This window comes from Rattus norvegicus, chromosome 4 (genome assembly GCF_036323735.1).
Source record: "Rattus norvegicus strain BN/NHsdMcwi chromosome 4, GRCr8, whole genome shotgun sequence".
Lineage (NCBI taxonomy): Eukaryota > Metazoa > Chordata > Mammalia > Rodentia > Muridae > Rattus > Rattus norvegicus.
Genome location: NC_086022.1, coordinates 78671647 through 78694956, shown reverse-complemented (window position 1 = coordinate 78694956; position 23310 = coordinate 78671647). Strand labels below are relative to the sequence as shown.

General features: G+C 50.3%; 1 protein-coding gene across 15 annotated transcripts; it reads right to left on the bottom strand.

The window, feature by feature from the left end:
• Positions 1-972: 972 nt before the first annotated feature.
• Krba1 (KRAB-A domain containing 1) lies at positions 973-22573 on the bottom strand. Of its 15 annotated transcripts, none has more exons than XM_063286953.1 (18): positions 22157-22570; positions 14863-14989; positions 14377-14496; positions 13737-13886; positions 12958-13113; positions 11938-12072; positions 11370-11543; positions 10562-10711; positions 9611-9811; positions 8990-9163; positions 8435-8614; positions 6312-6464; positions 5654-5803; positions 4800-4994; positions 4569-4709; positions 3727-3831; positions 3278-3391; positions 973-2246 (listed from the first exon to the last, which is right to left on the bottom strand). In XM_063286953.1, the coding sequence occupies exons 1-18, from the start codon at positions 22166-22168 to the stop codon at positions 1435-1437; spliced, it is 3249 nt and encodes a 1082-aa protein (XP_063143023.1). In that variant the 5' UTR covers positions 22169-22570; the 3' UTR covers positions 973-1434. The 15 variants fall into 15 exon arrangements, with proteins under 15 accessions (XP_063143023.1, XP_063143022.1, XP_006236509.1 ...); XM_063286952.1 differs by having other exon boundaries at positions 10544-10711; positions 12958-13110; positions 22157-22562; XM_006236447.5 differs by having other exon boundaries at positions 10544-10711; positions 22157-22560.
• Between the last annotated feature and the right edge of the window lie 737 nt (positions 22574-23310).

Genomic DNA, 23310 nt, shown 5'->3' with positions numbered 1-23310 from the left:
ACTTTAGGCTGTCACAGGGCAAAGCAGCCACTAGAAACTGCCTGTGGCTGACAAGACCAAGGCCATGACACCCCAAGCTTCAGCAGGCAGTCTCAGGCCTTCCTAGCTCCCATGGGTGTAGGCACAGCTCCTGAAAGGCCTGAGGATCAAAAGGAATTCAGGCCAACTCTGAAGGACACAACTGTGTAAGTATAGGGTGGCCAGCTGTGGTAGAGTGCCAAACATTTTACCAGGGCGGAAGCAGATAGTGACATCTAGTCAGCCTAGGTCTTAGGTGTATTATGAGCTAGACAGTGCCCTCCTCCCTGTTTCTGTTTAATCCTAACGGGCACAGGTGGCCTGTATGTAGCTGAGGAATGTGATCTATGCAACCAACATAAATTTGTAAGCATACTCAAGACATGGCTTTCTTCTGACTTCCTTTCAAATCTCAACTGTCTGGTTCTTGAATATAAACTTTCTGGATGACAAAGCTGTCATGATGTGAAAAGGGAGACACCAGGCACTAGGGAAAGCCCCCACCCCATCCTCCCCTCAGCACTTCAGAATGTGATGTTCTTTTGTCTTTAGATTAAGATCAAATGAGAATGGGCATCAATTGAAACATCTTGTGTCCTGGTATGAGTGGCATTTGGAGAAAAGACTCAAAGATGCCATGTGAACATGAAAATAGCTATCAACAGAGCCAAATGTCCCCTGCAGAACAGAGTCTGGCAGGACCTAGATTTGGGACCCCTGATTTAAGCTGCCCGGACTAAGTCTGTGACACTTGTACACAGCTCAGGAGACTGGCACATGTGCAGAGGCCCTGTGGCATTCTGTGCCAAACTGTACTACACATGCTCAGTTCCCATGAGGTGCATGTGTGGAAAAGGGAACACCAGCTGCTGAGTTCCCAATGTACTGGTGACAATCCAGGCAACCATGCCCAAGTGCCGCCCCTCTGAGCACCTTCCACAGAAGCCAATGGCCTTTACTTAGCAACTAATATATTTAATTTTAGAATCCATGTGGGTAAATTCAGCTTAGACCTCAGTCAGGCTCTCCCTAAATGAGATCAAAGGCTAGCCTTTTAGTGTCCTTGAGATCAGGAGCAGGGTAAGGTGCCCTTGTGGTGCCCTCTGCAGCTCGCTCTGTGCACATGTGGTATGCACGACACCCACCTGGAACCTACATGGCTTTGCCAAGGAGGAAGAGCAACCGACTGAACCCGAGCCAAGAAAGCCAGAGGCATGGCTGAGGAATGCCTCTTCCGTGGCTCTATGCAGACACCATGGAGGCTTGGCATAGAAGAGGCAGAGCCACACTTGCAGCAGCAATGAGAGGGCTGGTTGAACAGGTAAGCAGACAGCCTGGGATGGTTGGACTCCAGAGGGTCCCACCAGGACATCCCTGCCACCCAGAGTCCCCAGCAAGGCTGAGCAAACAGCCCAGTTAATGGGCCCCCCACCTTGGATCCCTGTGGTCACCTCCCCAGAGGTCTTTGCTGAGGGCATCCCCTAGCAGGCTGTTAGGGTCCTTGGGCTGGTTTGGAATGCTGACTGCTGCCCCTCTAGCAGCCTGAGGTTCTGGGTCTGCACTGGTTGTAGGCGAGGCCACAAGGGGGACCAAGGCAGTAGGCACTGAAGGGGAGAGGGGATTCTGGTAGCATTCAGTGTGTTCCAGAGAGGGGTGTGCAGTCAGCACAGTGTGGCTTCCAGGTGTAGAGGAGATCTGCTGGGATGAACTACAGGTGGGCCTGGAAGATTCTACTGAGGAAGCTTCTGGAGGCAGCTGAGGCACCAAACTACCCTTCCCTCTAGGGAGTCCTGAGTGGTCACCAGCCTTGCAGCCTTCTGCCTGGGTCCGCAGGATCTTTGGTCTGGGCCTGGTGGGGCCCTTCTGTCTCCAGTAGGGTAGATGTCGGTGGTTCAGTCTGTTGATCCAGCGAGGTCTCTGTGGGAGGGGCAACCGCCAGGAACCCTTACCCTTTGGCCCAAGGCTCCATGGGCGCCTTCCCAGCTGATCCATTTGGGTCCTCATGGTTGCAACTTCCTGAGTCAGGCCTGCCAAGGTCACTGCAAGCTGGTCTAGCTTGTCTGTGAGGGCAGTGCCAAGGTTATGCAGTTCCTGCTGCAGGGACCTGCCACAGGGGCATGGTGGCTGAAGAGAAGTGGGTGACCATTTTGACAAGACAGTTGTGGGGAGGGGAGACTTGCTAGGTGGTTCCGGAAGGTCCCCAGAGAACAGCTTCCCATGAGTCCTGGCTAAAAGCAGAGGAAGGGTGGGTAAGAGTGCTTAGATGAAGGAAAGCAGAGGAAGGGTGGGTAAGAGCGCCTAGATGAAGGTCTTTTCTCTAGCTCCAGTGACCGCGTTAGTGTATTCAGTATCCTGCCTAGAAGGCCAGGTTTCCAGAGAGCTTAATCTTAGGTTCCCCCTTTCCCAAAACGGTCTAATTCTTTAGTCCCACGTGTCTTGTAGTGGGTCTCACCCCAGGCACCATGGTACTGGTCAAGGCCTCTGACATTCTTCACCCACTTAGCCCAGAATGGAAGAGGGATCTACTGTCTGTAAAGCCCCGTCAAGGCCTGCCCTTGTCTTTTCAGTATCGTTAGGGCTGCAGACAGTGAAGGACAGGCAATGGCCAGAGTGGCCTAAGGACTCATATCTTGTCTCCCCAAGCTTTTCAATTAAAGCTAGGATCTGCAACTGAGGCAGCAGGATCACATGCTCCAGGTGGCCTGGGTTACTTGGTGAAACCTTGTCTCAATCAAGATCTAACGAACACCACAAAACAAGTAAGAATGTGGTCTGACGCTTCATCTGAAGAAGGGCAGCCAGGGCTCTCAACAAAGCCTTGCATTCTCGGAGGAGGAGGAGGAGGCCTAGAAGGCACCCACATAAGTGTAAGAGCAAGCAGATACTCGGGTCCTGCATACCCGTGAGGCCTTCCCAGCACAGCTCAAGACACGGGGACATCACCCTGCCAGTTGTCACCGTGGGTCCCTAATGTGAAGCTGTGTGCTGTGCAGGATCTCAACAGTGCTGAGGTTCAGTTCCCTCAAACCCACACTTTGACTCCATATGCTTCTCAGTGTCTCTAAAAGGTGAGCTTGTGCACTTTTATGAAAACCCTGACGTAAAGTGACCCAAGTACTGAGTGGCTTCAGTGTAAGGCTTTCCTAACGTGACCCAAATGATGAACCTGGAACATGTTTACTTCCTTAGGATGGGATCTGGTTCTGAATCTCCCAGCGGCCACTAAAGCACAGTGAGTGCTGAAGAGCCATCAGCTCACCTGTGGCACTGGGCTGTCCCTGTCCAGGCTCCAGGTCCCTGGAGTCTTCTTCAGTACCCTTGGGCTCAGACCTTTCCTCCAGCTGAGGGGCAGGCCACGGGTGCCCAGCTGCCTCTGCAGAGAGAGCACAGAGCTCGCAGAATTAGGACAATATTGCTTTGTCAGCACCACTCCGACATGGGGATATTCTGATGAGCCACAACCCCCATTCCTACCCTCACCCCAGTGAAAACTCTTCAACCTGAAAAACATGATTAAGTCAGATACAAGATGCTAGGGAGCTGACGGCTGGCCTGCTGTGGCATATGGGGACCCGCTCTGCCATTTCCTACTAAATCCTCGGTGTCTGATAAGGAAATGTGAGGAATGTAGCTCCTCCTGAGTCCTATACAGGTGGCAGCCAGAGCCTATGAGGGGAGCAGCCTCTGAAGACGGTTTTGGGCCCCTACCTCCTTTTCCTTCTTTTCCTTCAGCACTGCTGACAGGGCCAGGCTGGCATGTGCGCTCTGCACCATCCTCTCTTCTGGGTGGGTGTGTCTTCTCTTCTGCTCTTCCTGTAGAAACAAAGTCTGGGTCACAGGGTCACAGCTTAGCTGTAATACCAGGTGTCATTTCTGTACTTCTGGGCCAATTTCAAAAGTTCTATTCTCACTACGTAACTGTGTATGTGATGTTGGGGATCAGACCCAGGGCCTAATGTATGCTAGATAAATGCTTTACCAATGAAAAACACCACTTTTGATATTTCTTTTATTTATTTATTTTTTAAGATTTATTTATTATATGTAAGTACACTGTAGCTGTCTTCAGACACACCAGAAGAGGGCATCAGATTCCATTACAGATGATTGTGAGCCACCATGTGGTTGCTGGGAATTGAACTCAGAACCTCTGGAAATGCTCTTAATCACTGAGCCATCTCTCCAGCCCGATATTTCTTTTGTTAAAATTGTCACCTTAAAAATACTATTGGATACCAATGGTGTGTGTGTACACATATGCATGTGAGCATATATTAATAAACACATATATAAAATACATAATATATATGATATAATATTTATAATGTATACATCACTTGGTGGTTTACCCAGACCCCCTAATAGAACACAGTCCTTGGCTCCTGGGCTTACCTTCTCTCTGGCCCAGCCTTACAAGCTCTAAAGCATAAAAAATTAGGGGAACATTTTAATGAGAGCCAGCAAAAGGACAGTGGAATGTAGAGATTGAAGCCTGGAGCCTTGGCCCACTGGGGACATGTGGCTGTCATCCAGGGAGACTCTAGGTTCACCTGCACTGAGGTTGCTGCAGGCCCTGGGCTCTGCTCTCTCAGGGTCTTCGGCAGAACAGGTATTGTCGTTGACTCTTGGAGACGCTCCAGAGACAGGGTCCAGATGAACTGGGTCCTTACAGGAGGGAAGGTGGTCTTTCTCTGTGCCATAAGTAAGCTAGCATCAGAGTACTGACGGGTACCCCAACGAGCAGCTTACTGTTCCTCCCACCCCCATGCTAGCAGACTCACGCTGGAGGGGTGGCTGCCAAAAGGCAGGCTCTGGTCTTAGATCTTCTCCATCAGAGCTGCTGAAGCTGGAACTGGAGCATGGGCTGGGACTGGGGCCGGGGCCAGTCACGCAGGTGAAGCGCAAGGGCCTCATGGGCAAGATCCCCTTCAGAGAGTTCTCCAGGCGGTGCAGAGGGGAGGGCATGGTGGCTGTCTCTAAACAAAGGAGAAGAGTTCACTGACTAGTACCTGACAGCAGCAGTCTGGAGAGCCAGGCACTTGGGATTTGTCTTTTTCTGCTCAGCCACACCCCATGGGCTCTAGTGGATCCTGAATAACTTACTTCCCGGTTATAGGCAGAGAAGCAAAGCCAGTAGCTAGCCATGTCCCTGGTTCAGTGAGCTGCAGAACTTTCTGGAAGTTCCTGGAAGATCTAGAATTCCTGATTGGGAGAAACTATTCCTGATCAGGTTTGTTAGGTTTTGAGCCTTGCAAGCTCAGCTCCTTCCCTCTGGGTAGTAGGTTGCCAGCCCTCTTCTCAGCAGACCCTCTCTATACAGCACCACACAAGAGTTGCAGTTTACTGAGGGTCACTGATGAGTGAAGTGTCCTCCTCCTACCCACTGCAGAGACTGACTAGCATGGTCCTCCTAGAGCCGCCTACAGTCAACGAGGTGTATCTGTCAGTCACACAGCATCTCCGCTGCAGACCCCACAGGGAGACCACACAACATCCTATTCTTTCTGTCCACTTCTACAGTCCGTGCAAGGGAAGGGAGGGCGGACAGAAATAGAAAGACAGAGAAGGGAAGGCTACCGCCTCGACAAAAACTAACTGGGGGTAAACTATGATGTATGCCCTGAAGGAAGCTTACCCTCTTGTGGCCACTGCCATGTTGGCCTGGAAGTCACTTGGTGGCAGGTGGGAGTGCAGGTCTGTGGACTGCCTCGATGGAGACTCCTGCTGGGTACTTCTCCATGACGCTGTCTGAGGTGGGGTGGCTCAGAGGCCTCACCCCTCAGTCCTGTTTTAATGAGAATAGTCCCGATAGTCCTGTGGCATCTCGTACTGCCACAGAATGAACAGAATTTCTGCTACTGCCAGGCTTTTAGCACACAAGTTGCAGATGTGGAAATGGCTCTGCTTTGTCACGGCACCAACCAAAACCTTTTACTCCCGACCCAAGCCACATGGAATCTCAGGAGGTGTACAGCTCAGTGCCCAGACCACAGGGCATAAGGGATGATGCAGCCATGTCAGAACACTTGGCCAGCCACGCTCTGGCTCAGTGGGCAGCACACAGTGGTGCTTGGCCTCCACGTCTTGGACGCTGTACTCTGCCTGTGGCTCATCTGCCCGTGAGTCTGCATGTGCGGGGGAGTGACTATCTATCTGACTGTCGTCAGCCTGTTTCGGAGCATCCTCCCAGCTCAGCTGAGATCTGAGGGCTGCGACATCGCTTGCTGCCAAAGCCAGTGTAGGATAGGAAGGATTGCTCTTCTCTCAAGTATCCACAGCTACCATTTCGTTACCTTCTCTGTCTCCAGTCCAGTTCCTGGGCTCTGTTCTCTTCAACCCCCTATTGACAGCTGAGGAGCAAGGCCAGGCAGCCTGTGGCCTGGGAACAGGGATCTCTCTCAGGCAGTTCTCCAGGCCCTGAAGTGGAGAGTTTCCTGGTGCATAGCCTGTGAAGGTCAAACATGAACAGTCTTGGATGGGTAGCCAGTGTCCTGTGAATCCCTGGAGCCTGTCTCTTTTGTCCTGATTAAAGCAGAGGAAGGAGACACAGAATATAGGGTCCCAGATGAAGACGTGACCCAAACACTTGTCATCCCTGGCTTTGGGGTAGCCCGTGCTCAGGCTGCTCTGGAGAAAGCTGACACAGAAGTCTGCTTGGGGGCTAGAATGAAGGAGTCTAGTTGCAGGTATAGGTTTTAGGCTCCCTCAGTACAACAGCTTGTCACCATGGTGAGGGGTGATGCTGCCTCCTGTTGTGTAGGATACCCTAACAATCAAATGTGTACAAGGCTTCTTTTCACCTTCCAAGGAGGGCAAGCTGCAGGCCTTTTTGCCTCTAAGTATGACATCAGGTTACAGGAAGTCTAATTCTCCACAGGTTTCAGACACATCGCCGACAGCACTCCTAGTCATACAGTCTTATGCAACTAACATGAACTAGATGACGTGAGATTCTAGTGGGATATGGTTAACAGACAGCACTGGCCACATTCCTTTGTGAGGTACCTCCTGTCTACTCTGGACCTGGGCAGAGGTTGTAAACAAGAGGCTGTCACGTGGGGCTGGTGTAGCATAGCATAGCTTAGAAGCGGAAGCCACAGCAGACAAAGGTGCTTGGTGCCAAGCCTGAGTACACTTGAGTTTGATCTCCAGAACAGTATGGTGTCTGAAGTTTAGAACTGACTGCTGCAAGTTGTCTTCTACCATATATATGCCATGATACACACACACACACACACACACACACACACACACACACACACACACACACGCACACACGGGAGAAGCTAAAAGCTGAAGAGCATTTGATTTGTACACTGTGGGGAGCAGGGGTTGGGGGAGGAGAAAGAGGTTGGGGGTGTGTGGGTGTGGGAGCAGGTGTTGCCTCAATAGGACTCAGGAAGAGAAAAAAGCAGGATCTACAATGAAAGCAGTCTCCTGAAGGCTGAAGGTTACAACTTGCAGCAAAATGTTACTTAGCTCTTCTATGTATGTACCAGACAAAAGCAAACTAAGTCATTCTGCCCACTATTACCATTAAGCAGTGTTTGGCAAAACCAGCAGAGTCTCTGATCAGGGCAAGAACAGGACACACATAAACATGTGACTTACTCAGCTGGCTTTGTCCTTGTCCTTAGTATCAGCTCTGCTGCTTTAAAAGCTGGGCAGTGCCACAAGCTAAGCTTCACGCTGATTCTGCTGTTGACTTAGAGTCACTGAATGAGGAGCTTGGGAGGTGTGCACTTGGGGACTCTGAGAAAATGTAGCTTCCCACAGCCATCCACAATGCCCAAGGAAGCCCTGGGAGACTGGTTTAACTCATCACAGTAAACTAAAACAAGTCACTCTTTAAGCTGCTGGTGCCAAGTCACTGAGGCAGATGTCAGTTTTACATTTCCAGGTCTTTCCACTAACAATGGATGTGGCCAGGGCACAGATGGGCAGATGAACCGGGTATCCATCACAGGACAAGGCAGACATGACTGTTCCAAGAGGAAAGGCAGAGGGAGATGCTGAGAGAGCTCATAAGACCCCAAAGTTCTCAAGACTGACTTCCTTCGGCAGGGCCCAGGGAGGCACATGATACTGAGTACAACTCTGAAGGCAGTCAGTCTTCTGTGGTTCTCACACTATTTCCCCTAAGCTGGAGGTCAGTTAGTATTAGAGACACTTCATTCTGTCTGGAATAGGGAGCATTTACTATAAAGGGAGGTTAAGGACACATGGCCAGTCATTGTCCTACCCCCTCTGAGCCAAGTCACCACAACAGACTCTGCTGCTTTGCCAAGACAAGTCCTGAATCTGCTTCTGCTGTGAACTCCTAGCTCTTCTTTTGGTGTTAGAGCAGAGATAATGGTGGGCAAGGACCGTGTACTCCTTCCTGGGGACTACAACCTCCGCTGGACCAGCAGCTCACCTTTCCCAAGCCTCTGCCCCTGGCTGCTCCGGGGACTCCTGAAATCCAGATCCCCATCACTGCTGCTGGCTGAGGAGAAGCTGGTAGAGGCAGCACCCTGAGAGCCACAGCCTTGAATCCCAGGTCCTTCTCTCACATAGCCCTGCAAGCTCAGAGGCAGAAGTGGCTCCCTTGTAGCTTCTGCAGAGAGAAGTATAATTGGGTCAAGCCAGAGCCTGCTGGAGAAATCCTGGGGCCTTAGAGTATATGGTACCAGGAGACCCAGCCCAGAGATCCCTTTCCCTTTACAGGGTTTCCCATGGCACTGATGAAAGGTCAGCCTAACATCTACCTGCTCCCCACCTCCCAAACGTTCTTGGGAATAAGGAGAAGTCCTCAGAGCAGGGAAAGTGGTTGGGTAGAATTTGGCTCTCACTAAACCTGGATAGCTATTTGGGGGAAGGCATCAAGCAGGGGTTAGGAAAGAAGGACATATACTTGAGGAGGTCCAGAGAGATGACTAGCACCTCCCTCCACTGTGCACACAGGAATAACTGCCAACCCTGGCCCAAGTACCTTCACTGTGAGATCCTTGTTGCTGTAGCTCAAACCTCTGAGATCCAGCGTCTCCTGGCTGAGGACTTCTGGACCATGAGATGGCTAGTGACTGAAGAGGTGATGACCCACCTGGAGGAATGCCCTTCAGACAGGCCTCCAGAGCTTCTAGGGGTGAGCTTGAGGTCCTGCTGGCTGGACAAGAGAAGACACCTTATCATCCTCTCTTGCTGGGCCCTGGCCTGCTTGTCAGACCCCAGCTTGGCTCTTGGCTGGCTGGCTGGCCGGCCCACAGCCTGCTTCTATAGCAGGCTCCAGGGATCTGCTAAGCAGATCCTCTAGCGAGGAACTCTCAAAGTGTTTTCTGCTTCTAAAGAAGGAATGGCGCTGACCCCAACTCTGAGGAGAAGGGTGGGACAGCCACCCATATGCAGTAGCCAGCACCTCACTGCAAAAGGAAGGTCCCAAAACCAGAGGGCTGCCTGTACATGGGCATGGATTAAGAACATAGACTACAGTGGAACAGCTTGGGAGGAGAGGCAAAGGAAAAGGGTCCTTGGCCAAAGAGAAGCAGGTACTTTTCCTGTTGGGCTTTGGAACTCATTCCCACTGGAATATGTGGGTAGATAACCCAGAACTTACCTAGAGCCATGGGGCCCCAGCGGGGCACACGGACTTCTCTGTTGTCTCCAATGGAGTGGGAGCTGTAGCCCTGTCTGCCAAGTTGACAGGATGCTGGTACTGGGGGACTTTGGGCCCAGCCATCCTCCACCTTCACCGTGGTAAGCATATTGCCAGCTCCGTGACTAGGGTGGGGAGGAGGAGTCTGGAGGTGTCTCATCCCTGTGGGAGAAGTGATTGCTGGGGAGCCTTGATTTCAGGCTTGGACTTACCTTAAGTCCTGAGAAGCTCCTCTTTATAGGCTTAGGAGGGACTTTCAAGGCGCCTCTGCCTCCATAGCAGTCACTGGCTCTGGGTATAGTCGCTTCTCAATCCCAAGCATAGATCCAAGTTACACCTCTCTCACCCCTGAGTGCTCTAGAGCTTTCTAAGACATGTTAAAAATGAATCCCTCCTTGGTCAGCAACAAGTCAGATCTTGCTTCTCATGCAGCAGGCTTGGCTCAAACTTACCCTCTCCACCCTTTTAAGGCTATGTTCTGAGGAATACGAGCTTATTGATGAACTGACGAATGATCCCAGTCCAAATATATGTGCTAGGACCCCAACCTCCAGTCATAGCACCAGGCCTGAGCACAGGACAACAGGAATCCCCAGTGACCATTACAATCTACTCTGCTGCAACTCTTGCCCTCTAGTTCATGTCTATCTCCCCAGTATCCCTTCTAGAAAGTTCTAGTACTTTTACCTCCTATAACAAGAGACAGTTTGGAAAATTATGAAGCACCGACTAGGGATCTCCAACTGCTTTGCTCTTTGTACAGTGATGAAATCCAATCCTGAGTCCTCTGACTAACACGCTGATACAGGGCATCAGATTTTGGTGTGAAGGGTCACATAGCTGTACTCAGAGCAGGGAAACCAAACACATTACATCTAGTACCCCACCACTAACCTAGTGAGTGGCCTTTACCTCCAGAATGCCTTTTCCCTGGATCCTCCTGCAGCTGCAAGTCTGATGCTCCTGAGGGGCTGGGACGCTGGTCTGGAGCTTTCGGGATCTCCTTCAGACAGTTCAGCAAGCCCTGAAGGGGACAATCCCCGGGTGCTGCCTCTGTCTTCACTAAGGGAAAAAGCACCACACCTCACTTAAGTTCAGTATCTTTAGTCTCCTGACAGATAAACGAGGTCTGTCCTGAGGTGTCTGCCATCTGAGCATCACAGGGCCAGAAACTGGAAAGTCTATATTTGTATAGACTTTGCAGGTGGGCAGCACTGGGCACAGCTATCACTCAGGGCAGAAACTGAAGGAGAGGACTGGCAGTTTTCAGAGCTCTGAGTGTAGCTCCGAGGTGTACTGAGAGACACAGGTAACGTTATACATGAGGGTAATTCTGTAGTTAAGTTCACCCCAAGTCAGAGGATGGAACAGTCCCCCTCTACAGATACAAGACCAAGGCTCAAAGCTTGACAGTCTTGTGAGGGAAATCTCAGGCAGACCTGAGCATCCAGTGACACTCATTCATGTTAACAGAAAAAAGAGTTTTCCTCAGTCCCACATCAGAAGGAACAGAGAACAGTGAGGAAAACAGACAAGTCTGCTGCTGCTGTCCTAGAAAGAGCCATTGGGCTTCAGATCCTTGATCCTAGGGACACAGGAGCACCCAGTGGTCATATCACAGGAGACAGTATGGAACACAGTAATATCTATGAATGCTGGTCTGAACCTTCTGGGACTTTGGAGACTTTGGCCTGGGCAGGCCAAGTATCCAGGGACTCACCCGGGCAGGGCAGGCTCTCAGCTTCTACCTCAGCTCTGGTCTGCTTCAACATACTCAGGCCAGGGGGAGAAGGCGGCAAATCTGGCACTGTTCCCCGGTGCTGGGGCCTGGGCACAAGGATCTCCTTCAGACAGTTGATGAGGCCTTGCAATGGACTGTTCTCAGGAAGAGTGCCTATGCATGTACGAGGTAGCTAAGTCAGTGTAGTCCTGACAGGCAGCATGAGACCTTCAGCTACCTCCACCATCTCTGGGCACCCATTCAAACGCACAGGCTTATCTTATAGCATGCTTCTCAACTTGTGGGTTGCAACCTCCTTGGGAATAGCATATCAGATATTTACATTATGATTTATAACAGTAGCAAAATTACAGTTATAAAGTAGCAAGAAATTAATTTTATGATTGGGGGGTCACCAGAACATGAGGACTTATTTAAAGGGTCGCAATAGGAAGGTTGAGAACCACTGGCTATAGGGATGTCGTGGAGTTCAGTTGGATGAGTGACATGACTTTCACTGACCCCACTCACTCTAGGCTGCTCCACCTCAGGAAAGTCAGCCTTTTACCTGTTCCCATGCTGCCTCTATCCTGTCTTAGGTAACTCTTGCTCTGGCCCAGGCTTTGAGGGGAATGAATGAAGGTCTCTCCCGAGACTCCTACACCTTCCTTCTCTATAGACAGTGGTTTATCGTCAGTTTCTACTGCAAAACATAAAGAAGGCCATGTTAGGGAGGGACTCACATCCCGGGATCTCCCCAGATCTGTTTACCAACCCTTTGAGAGTCATCCAAATTGTAAATATTAGCCTCAGGCTGGGGCCATCTTTGGAGGATTTGCTCTAACAGGGCTGGAAGCTGTTTCCCAGTTCCTTCTGGTCTAGCTGTAAATGCTTCCAGACCCTTCCTCTGATCCCAGTCTGTGATTCTAGCCCAGCCAGTGAAGCCAGCAGCCGCACAGGTCAGCCTTGTACTCCAGACTCTTACGTGGGGCTTGTAAGGCAGATGGCACTTGGAACAACAGCTAATTGGAGTACGTTTTTTGGGGATGTCCTTTTTAATCTTTATTCCTTTAAATATTCTAAATTAAAACACCAAAACGGGTCTGGAGAGATTACTCAGCCATTAAAGGCTAGGCTCACAACCAAAAACAAAACAAAAACCAAAACATTCAGACAAGTACAATCTTCAAGAGTTCTGAAAGATAAAATGAGACCCCAGAGAAGCTCTGGTGACCAGCATTGCTCCCCTGGGGCTAGCTTTGCTGAGAGTCTGAGAATCCGAGCAGGTGCACACAGGTTAATGGCCTGCAGGGCCTGTATATTAGGGACTGCTCAGAGCTCCCTGTGAATACATACAGTCCTCAGTAATCAACATGGGGAACAGGCCATCTGGAATGAAGCATCATATCACCTGGTCTGTAGACCAGAGGCCAAGAGAATTCTCTCACTATTCAGAGACCTTTGTTTCCAGTTAGCTACAGAGCAAGCCAAGGCAGAGAAAGTGAAAAGGGCGCAAGGTCTATGGCCAGGTTCCTGGGCTAGGCCTTTACAGTGCTGGGTGTCCCTGTACATATTAGTTCAGACTCACTAGCAGGTAAGGGGCTTCCTTGTGCCCAGGCTCCAGGAAGGCTGCTGGAAGTTGAGCTGCCTGTGGGTGTGGTGGCCAGGCTGGGGTGGCTTGCAGGGCTCTCCGGAAGAGAACTGATCAGGCCTCGGGGAGGGCAAGCTTCCACAGCCACGGCTACTGTTGGGAGATGGAGAAGATGAACTGGTAAGTTGTCCTAACATCACCGCTGTCCGTGTTTTCCCTGTCATGTTCCACTAACAACCACCAGGAGTCAATGACCTGCGTACGCCATTGCTGAGCTCTGAAACTAAGATGCATGGTCTTGGCCATGTCCTGGTAAAGCACAGAGCACGGAGTATGAAGCCACTCTATACCTCTGCGCCCTTCCAACGTTAACTAGAGAGGGCTCCAATGGGTAGAGGGACACGACATGCTCCAGGAGGAGGTTGGTACTGAGCTGACCAAGTAGACAGGGAAAGAACAGACAGTCTGTGAAGCAGGATGAGCAAGGCCGGCAACAGGACCTGGGTCCCACTGGTTATCAGGACAAAGCTCAGCTTCTCTCTTGTTCTCCATCTGCTCAATAGGGACAAACACACTGCTCGCCACTGCAAGGTGCAAGGCAACAGGGAGGGATCACTAGGTGGCTGGACCCGTACCAGAACACCAAGGAAAGGCGTGAGCTGTCCCTGTACTCGACAGGTCCCAAAGGCTGGGAGGGAGGTCAAGCAGAGCTGGAAGGCGACTGTGCACAACACTGTGGCTGTAGTGAGGTTACTCTTGCAGCTTGTGTGACTTACCCTCAGGGCTTGCTTGCTCCCCATCCAGACTGGTGCTCCCACTCTCGGAGTAGTCCTCAGCACCCTTCACTTCTCCAAACAAGAACTCTGGAATCTCCTTCACCAGCTGCACTAACGCGGTGAGGTGCAGGCTCTGCTGAGGCTGCTCTCCTGTGGAGAGGTGTGTGAGCCCTGTGCTCAGTCACCTAGCTCCTCAGAGAACCCTCTCAGTCACAGATGAACAGTCGAAGACAGCAAGTAGCTCAGAGAAGGGGGTGCTGGACTCAGGAGGGTTCTGTGCCCAGTAGCTCCCAGTAGCTCCTCCTGTCTCCTTTCTATCAAGGGTAATACTGAAGGGTCCCATCTGGTCTTCTCACTTTCCTCCCTTACCTGCGCCCTGCGTGCCAACTCTACTGTTTAAACTGCAGGCTGGCTCTGGGTGGTGGTGAGGGGGCCCAAGTCAGAGGTCTCCCTGTGACCTCAGGTCTTATTCTGAGCATTTCTCCATATAATTGACCATATGAGTCTCCAACCCAGAGGAGTCAGGGCGAAGACTCAAGAGGCCCTGGACCAACTTAGCTGAAGTCATTTGAGGGGTAGAACCTAGGAGCTGAAAACTATGACTAGGAGAAAGTGCTCGAAGTCTACTGGGAGGACCCACCCTGGGAACTGTGCTCCAAAGCGGGTTTTTGTCCTTTATCCTGGTGGTTTTCTCCTGCTGTGGCTCCTCCAGCCTCTGCAGGTGACAGGAAAGCAGAGAGAGGAAGCAGCTCAGAGGTCCCTGGGGAAAGAAGGAGCAGTTACACCAGGAATAGAGTGGCTTTTACCCTCCCACAGTCATGTGATGGCCCAGATGCCTGCTTATCTACCTATAGATTTCCTTATGTGTTAGCATATGTGGTCATCAGATCGAAAGACCATACACCCTAAAGCCTTGTGCCCAGACCCCACTCCAGCTCACAGAAACAGGCAGAGTATCAAAGGAAAGCATGGCCCTGGGCAGCCTCAAGCTCTGAACACTCTCTACAACTCCTCAATTCACAGATGAGGAAACCACGACCTGGAGGAGCCTAGGGTCCCTCAGAGACTCAAGACCAGCTACCCTCTTCTGTCCCTGCAACCCACACTGGAGGCCTCAGGACCTCACCCACGGACACCAACGTCTCGTAGTTTTCCCGCATCACGTCTCGGTAGAATTCCCGCTGCCCCTCCTGCAGGAGCCGCCACTCCTCTTCAGAGAACCGCACGGCCAAGTCCTTGAAGCTGATGGGCACCTGTGGGTACAGTCTCCGGGGGGGTTGGCTGCAACCATGCCAACAAGGCCCACCCAAACTGTCCCTTGAGAACCAGCCTCATGGGTCTCTTGGTAGACACTGGGAACAGGCAGTGCAGAAATGGGTGGGACTGGCCTGGGAGCAGCAGTTACAGGGACCGTGCTGGTAACCCCAGGAAGATGTGCTGCCAGCAACATTTTAGAAACAAGGTCACCACACGTGTAACTTGGAAAGATGAAACTACATTCCCCCATACACAGGCAAGACCTATATTTGCTGTGTCAGTTAATAAGTGAATGCCCAAGGACCAGAACTCCAGCACTGTGGCATTGAAAGGGAGACATCAGCTAATGAGACCAGCTTGTTACCAAGGTCTAGTATTCTTTATCCCCAATTCCTGGGGTCAGATGTGTTTTGAATATTTGTTTTTGAGTGTTTTCGTATGCATATTGAGTTATTTTAGAGATGACACTTAGGTCAAAGTGAGAATGTTGTTCATATTTTGTTCTTTTGTACAAACCTAGCGGATGGTAACTTTTACAGAGTTTTTGACTCATTTTGACTACAAGTGTTTGTGAGCTCAGATGTGGGCTTCTCCACACGTGCCATCACAGTGCTCACAAGCTCTGCCCTGTGGAGCATTTTCCATCTCAGACTTTTGGACTAGGGTTAATCAACCCACAAAGCAAAGAAAAATCCCACTTAATGCTCTTCAGCAGGGATGGCATAATTTATGTCAGAAATTAAACACCATCAAAAAGCAGGGGGATGGGTAGCAACAAAAAACTCAGGAAGCCTTGAAGATCTAGAGATGTCTGCCACTTTTCTACCTGCCAGTCAGGTAGCAGGTGAACCAGGCACTCCTAGGCCTGACCTGTGCTTAGGGCCTCTGATCTCAGCTCCTGGGTGGGTCCAGGGTCCTAGTGGCTGGGCAGGATCCACCTTCACTCTTCCAGTCCCATCTGACCTTCAAGGCTTCAACTCTCCACAAACCCTGGTATAGCCTGGGTCAATTCCACTGCAGAGATCTGTGACACCCACCACCAGGCTCATCACTCAGCAGAAACACGCAAGAGGTGATGCCCACAAAGCCCTCCTAGGCTGCAGCCTAGTGGCTCCACCTCACCTAGCTTCCTACCCCACCCCTCCCCTATTGCCACTTAGCACTGAAAGCTTGTAGTGTGGTCCTTAGGGACCTGCTCAGAAGAAACCCAGAAACCCAGGAGCTTCCGGAAACACTTCTTACATCCGCACTTCACACCTTTAGCTACCATGCTGCCTCCTGCTTCCTTTCCTGTGGCTTTGTAAGCTGAGAGCAACAGCTCTTACTTTAAAGTCATCATGAAAGCAGCCATGAAAACTCAGGACAAGGACCAACGTCTGAGAGAAGAGAGCTTCAGTTACGGCAAGAATCAAGCATGTAAATAACACAAACAGAATGTAAGTTAAGGAAAGACTCCCTCTAGGTTAGAAACGAGCATGACTTGCAGAAAGGAAGTGTGAAGAAAATGGCCGCACTTCTAGTAAAGCAGAGAACTGTGAAGAAAATGGCCGCACTTCTAGTAAAGCAGAGGAGACTCTACTGCCTATTCATGCATATGTCACTGACTTTAAAAACTATCTCTGCTACGAATGACAGCCTTGTCATCCACTCCCCGCCAGCTCTCTGCCTGCCATTCCTGACAGCTGACAGCTACCAGTGTGCATTTATAGGCTCAGACTCCCAGAGCCCTGACATTTTGAAGTAGTTAGGCTCCAGTCACACATCTGGCCAAGGACAGCATCTCCAGTGACTGTTGACTCCGAAGCCCAGAAGCGATCAGAGGCTGTGTCCTTTGCCTCCTGGCTCATTGTGCATTCCCAACCATCTCTATGGCCTGGTGGGCGACCCAGCAGACTCTTTCCCCAGGCCTCAACTGTAGCCCTGGCCCACTATGGCCACTATCCCTCAGGAACATCTCAGGTACTCCACAAACCTCTAGCAGGAAGCCACTGTGCATTTCTTTTTTTTTTTTTTTTTTTTTTTTTTTTTTGGTTCTTTTTTTTTTTTTTTTTCCGGAGCTGGGGACCGAACCCAGGGCCTTGCGCTTCCTAGGCAAGCGCTCTACCACTGAGCTAAATCCCCAACCCCCACTGTGCATTTCTTGTTGGCCTCCTAGCACATAAAAGGTGGATAATCTTAGGTTCTGTACTAAAGAGACCACAGGGCAGGCATGGCACTGCTGCCCTTCAAAATATCTAGCACTAGGTGGTCCCAGCAGGCACCTGGGAATGTGCATCTCAAAAGGGTTTCTACCTAACCAATTAGAGGTTGACACAGAGGCTTGTAGTGAGAATTCTGGAATTTTAGTCTCTTAAAAAAAAAAAACTTAAGACATATTATAAGAATACATTTTTGTTGTAATCCTGGGTGTGGGGATATGGGGCTGCTCTGTAGCAGCTGACTGTGATTTGCCTCGTGCTCTAGCAGAGGCATGGTTTTGCCAGCTGCAGATAGTTTCTGCGATTGTGTGACATCTGGAGTTCTGGGAATTTTGAGTAGGTATATAAATGCTAGAGACTCAATTGGTGGGGGTTAGCAGTTGTTCAGGTGGGTTGGGAGCAGGGTCAAAGTAGAAACAAAAGAAAAATTAGATTTAGAGGTCTTTATCTCTTTCTCCCTTTTATCCTTTCTCTCCTATCTAGTGATAGGTGGTGAAATAGGAGGGGGATAAAGGGTGGGAAAAAGAAACCACAAAGTAACAAAGACCAGCTACAGAGGTTAATTTGTGTGATATAGTTTGTGCTGAACACACACACTTTCCTTCTAGGTGTCTGCAACTGGGTCAAGTGCTAGCAGATTGAGTAACCTGTTCTCACTAACAATCCTGGGTCTAGAGTCTCTGGCAAGACTCCCACCCACAGTGGGCATTCTACATGGGTCATTCAACTTCATGCTGGGGGAGCTAAGCACTTCCTGTGGAGGCCTCTGGGAACCTGCCCTCAAATGCTTTCTAACATCACACCAAAAGACAGTGCCTTTGCTGATTGTGTATTTGTCAGATGTCTTTCCACTGTCATAGACACAGCTATGGGGCTAACTACCGGCTAAGCCTGAATCCTCATGGATGTCTCTAAGCTTTAGATGCTCTTGGGGGGCCCACCACACTTGGACATCTTACAACCCCTCTATGAATTCTACCCATCACTTTCTAGCCTCTCCTGTGGCAGCTCTGCTACAGCTCTGTCCTCTGGCCCCTCTGATACTGCCCTCTTTCCCCTCTCCCTCTGGTACCCCAACAGCCAATACCTGGGAACTGTGGGGGGCTGGCAAGTGGGCAGAAGCTGCTGAGTGCAGACTCCCAGGTCTGCCACAACAGGCTCAGGGTCCAAATTGGGCATATTCATGCCTCCTGCAGGCCAAATATGCATGTTTTACTCCCACACATTACACATGTACTGCTGCTGTTTAATGAACACTCCTATCCTTTAGAAGTCATACAAATTACGATGTGTGAACACTCACCACCTCATGCACTAAGCAGACAACTATGGGGGATCAGGGAAAGTTCACCATCAAGACAGGGTCATAAAGCCAGAACAATAGAACCCCTGTTTATAATCCAACCTTCTCACTGTGCCGGCTAAGGGAGTCACTGGAAAGGGTAGCCAAGCCATGGCAGCAGAAAGACCTGACCTAATGGGGCCTGCAGCCTAAACTGCTGGAACTGGTCAACTATTTCAGACCCTGCCAGAGAAAGGGAGCTCCCACAGAATAGCGTAAGTTTACAGATGAGTTTAGTAAAAGGGGAGGTCTTGCTTGTGGATCCCTGGCCTTGGCCATGCCACATGTGCATTCTGGCCCACATAGCAGAAGTCTTCCTATACAGCAGCATGGCTCAGGCTACCACAGCTGTGTACTGCCAGCTCTCAAGTTTGTCCAGCACCTGAACGTCTATGAGACAGCTCTCTGTTAGCTCTTGGCTTCCCACATAGGGTCCACTCTGGGTCAGGGTGATTAGGCTATTCTGGGGGAAGTAATTTCTTGATAAAAAGATATGGTGTGCCTCTTCTTCCTCTCTTACTCATGCTCTTCTGTCCTTCTGCCTTTCATCATGGGACGACAGTGCTATTGGCTGAATGTGAAGAGTCCTCCAGTGCCCCCAAGCTAATGTTTTAAAAGCTTGTTCCCTGTCTGATGAATGATTTTAGGAGGTCATAGAAACTTTACAAAGTAAACCTAATATATCACTGGAAGTAGACCCTTTGGGGTGTAGTACTCGTGGTTCCTTTATGTCAACCCCCCTATCTCCCAACCAAGACTTAAAGAACACACACTTTGCTGCCCAGTATGTTTTGCCCAAGTACAGGGCAGAACAAATGACCATGACTGAATCCCCTGAAAGCAGGAGGCAAAGTAAACCTAGCCTCTCTTAGGTGTTTCTACTGGGTATTTGGTCAGAACAACCAGAAAAGTAGCTAACCCACATATTATCCCTTGCCAGATGCCAGTTCCTTGCCCTACTCTTTAGATTTCCCAGCAGCTAGAATTGTAGGGGAAAGTCTGGTTTGTTATTGTTGCTTTTTGAGAAGTAGCCTCACTGTTGTAGCCCTGGTTGTCCTAGAACTTATTGTGTAGGTCAAGCTGTCTTTAAACTCACAAGAGATTCAGCTGCCTCTGCCTCCCAAGTGCTGAGATTAAAGGTGTATATTGCCTCATCCAGCCAAAATCTGTTCTTTAGAAGTGACCCATCTTAGGTATTTTAATATACAAATACGAAGAAGCTGTATCTTCATGCATTTTTCGGTTTGCCAGCTTCATTTTCCACTAGAAGTAAGCACCTGGTTTCCTTCCCCTCTGGTTTCTACTACTATAACAGAATACCTGAGACAGGGTGATTATAAAGAAAATAAATTGACTGCTTACAGTTGCAGATGCTGGGAAACCCAAGGTCAAGGGGCCATGTTGGTTGAGGGCACCCCTGCCATCTCGTATGGTACATAATAGTTTGACGGGGAAACAAAGCCAGCAAGCAAGCCAGCCAGCCAGAAAGGCCTTCTAAACAAGGCTACTCCCTCAATCACCCATTAACTCCAATGATTTCCCCACAAAGCATAAACATATGACACTAGGAATTTAGTTTCTAACAGGTGAAATCCGGAGGGGATTTTCAAACCACAGCATTTTCATTAGTATTATGTGAGTCTGCTTAGTGTAAGTCAGTCCTCTTGAGAACCACAACCTAAGGTGCAAGGAATGACGACATATTAATGATGAGACTTCAGCCAAATGGCCGCCCCATCTGAGCCTTAGCAAACTCATCCTATTACAGATCATATCTAGTTCATAGGGATTCTGTATAGACAATATTAATTACTATAGGCTAGAATGAATGTCTAGAATAAATGCTGCGGCCCATTAAGTGCTGTGACTAGTGTCACTAGAGCCAAGCTGTCTGTCTGCCTAATATCCATTTACAGAGCACGGCTTGCCACCTCAGGCTCTTCTACACACCACTCCTGACTTTGGGGGGCAGCATATGTGGCTCTTTATCTCACGGCTAAATATATCTGGCTCTTTTAGGTCTTTGCATGCGATATTTTCCAGGCCTCTCTCCAACCTAGCCTCAAAAGGCAATCTGCACTGACAGTGTTTGTTTTGTTGATGTGGATGGGAACTTGCTTGAGTGAGGAGATGCTCCCTTCAGAGCTTTCCCAAGTGGAACTGGGGATGTTGGTCAGATGGTAAAGTGTTTGCCTGGCATGTCCTGGAATTAAGCCCCAGGGCTATGGTAGCATATGCCTGATTCCCGGTGGTTGTAGGAGGATCAGGTCAGGGTCATCTTCAGCCATGAGACTCTTGTCTCCAAAAATATAAAGAATAAAATAAAAAGCAAATGAAGAGTAAATAGTGAGTGAGTGTGTGTGTGTGTGTGTGTGTGTGTGTGTGTGTGTGAAGGACAGGGAGTGGGAAAAGGAGGGGAAGAGACAGAGTGGAACTACCACTGGCTTGCCATCCGAGCTCCTGCCCAACCCTCAGAAGAAAACCTTCTGGGCTAACTAGGACCATAGTAGTTGATCACTCTCCTTGCTCATAATTGCCACGATGGGCCTAAGAACCTGCTTCTACTGTGTCACTCTCTATATGAAATTGCAGTTTCAGCACTCAGTCTAGCCCCATTGCCCCAGCATGCCTCAGGCTACCAGGGTCAGACCTTGTATCCTGCTGCCACTCACTGTCCCCAGCTGCAGACTATGCACACACCCCTGTGATTCTGTCACTCCTGTCACACTGAACACAAAGATCTTAGACCTTCCCTGCCCCTTTCCCTCAGACTGTGACCCTGTACTTCTCTATGCAGCTACAGAGTATGTGGATATTCTTCCTTGAACATCAGGTCTGAGAGATCTGTGGTCCAATTCCCTCATTGGACCCAAACAAGCAGACTCTAGGATAGGGCCAGTGGGCGCATCTGAGCAAAAGTGTCCTTGGGCTACCTATCAGCCAAAGCTAAAAAGGACTCTCGAAGGCCAATTATCTGATTTACCTGGTTTACCGTTTCTCCTGGAATTCTTATGGGCTATTGGTGATGTCAAGACACAACCTCAACACAGCTGCCTAAGTCTGGCCAAAGCTCGTGGGCAACAAAATTGCACACCTGACTCTGGGTGTCTACCCAGAAGGCAGTGCAGCAACTGCCCTGGCATCTTAACAGTCTACAACCCTGCCGGAACTGTACCTAGGCCACAACAGCTGATGGGGCTCTTCTTCAGCTCTGGGATTGATATATTTTAGCAGCATTAACTTCGATCTGTTTTCTTTCTCCCTACTTTTTCGGCCCAACTCACCGGGATTCCGTATCTTAACAAAAATAAATGTCAGATTTAGTTATTCTCCCAAGATCCACTCAGGCTTCGATCGTGCACACCCTCTCACAATATCTTGTGTTGAAAAGCCAAAGGAATGAGTTTCCCGGGTAGAAAAAAAGCTCCAGGTCCTTGTGTCCTGGGAGAAGGGGAGAGCCTTAGACTTCTGGCTAGGGAATCCTGGGCACTGGCCGACCTTGATGCGCTCACCCAAGCTCAAAGTCGGCGGTGACGGCTCCTCCCGGGCCTGTTGCCCCGGGGATCGCGCTGCACCCTGAAGCCCGACCTAGGCGTCCGTCGGTCCGCAACGGCTCGTCTTACCTGGAGCGCCATGGCGGAACTCAGCTTCGCGACTCCGTGGCCCACCCAGCTTCCGGTGCGGCTCTAGCTGGAGGCTGCACCGAGACCCTCGAGACCCTCGGGGACAGCGGCCCAGTTCTGCACGACAGGAAGCGGGGCCGGGGGACTCGCTGCACCGAGAGCCGCAGAGTTGGCTCCTCTGGGTCGGCCCCGCGCTTCGCATCCCGGGAGGGGTGGTCCCGCTTCCGTCCGCAGCCCCCAGCCTCACAGCGAGAACGACGCAAGCGCAGACTACACTTCCCAGAGGGCGCCGTGGCTGGGGCGTGGCTTCAGGGGGTGTGGCGGGGGTTCTCCCTTATTGCTCCGTCCCTCACACCTCTAGCTGCTCAGGTTCAGGGACCCTCTTGGCATTCGCTACATCCTGTCAGGCTTGCGGCTGCGCATGCTCAGGTGCAAACAACCGTTTATCCAAATAACCATTCATGCGTTTCCTTCAGCATCCGGCGCTTTCTGAGCGCGTCCTGTACAGGTGCCAGGTTCGGATGCGTGGATAAAAAGGGACCAGCTTCTCTCATAGGCCGCAGTCACGTAAACCCGACCCTGAGTGGCTGAGGGCCAGGGCACAGTGGCTCACCACCACACTCATCTGCATCACTATATTTTATGTGACTATATGTTTGCTGGTTTCGCCCTCTGATGGTGGCAGCCCTAGTAGTTCCTGACAAATGCTATGCTTAAATATACGTATGATGTATGGACTAAGTGTGGGTCCCACCATCCTTGGATTAATTTGTGCTGGTGTCTCTGTGTGGTGCAGACATAGTCCTCAGGCTGCACTGTGAGGCTCATTTTCCTTTCTGGAGCCCTCACTCTTCCTTCATTATACGGGAAAAACTCAAAAAGAGAAGTTTGTGGAGCTTCAACTGCTCTTTGAAACAGGTGCTTGGAGCCAGAGCTGAAGCCACCCTACCCAGGATTTGCTCTTTTCTGCTCTCCACTCCTAAAAATGTCTGCAGGAGAGTCTCCTAATCAGCGATATTCCGAAGAAGGATGATTTTTCTCCTAGCCACCTCAGTATAGTTCTTTAGTGACTCTGGCCTATGTGGGCTCCGCTGGTTTTGTCTCATGACATGCCAGAACTCATGATTGAGCAGAGACCACTAACTATTACTGCC

Coding starts and splice junctions, on each gene's coding strand:
- Krba1 (XM_039108658.2), bottom strand. CDS start 22,358: ATGCGAAGCGCGGGGCCGACCCAGAGGAGCCAACTCTGCGGCTCTCGG. Junction 13,887..14,376: donor TTTGGAGCACAGTTCCCAGG/GTGGGTCCTCCC, acceptor ACCTCTCCACAG/GAGAGCAGCCTCAGCAGAGC. Junction 9,812..10,543: donor AGGTAAAGGCCACTCACTAG/GTTAGTGGTGGG, acceptor CTTCTCCCACAG/GGATGAGACACCTCCAGACT.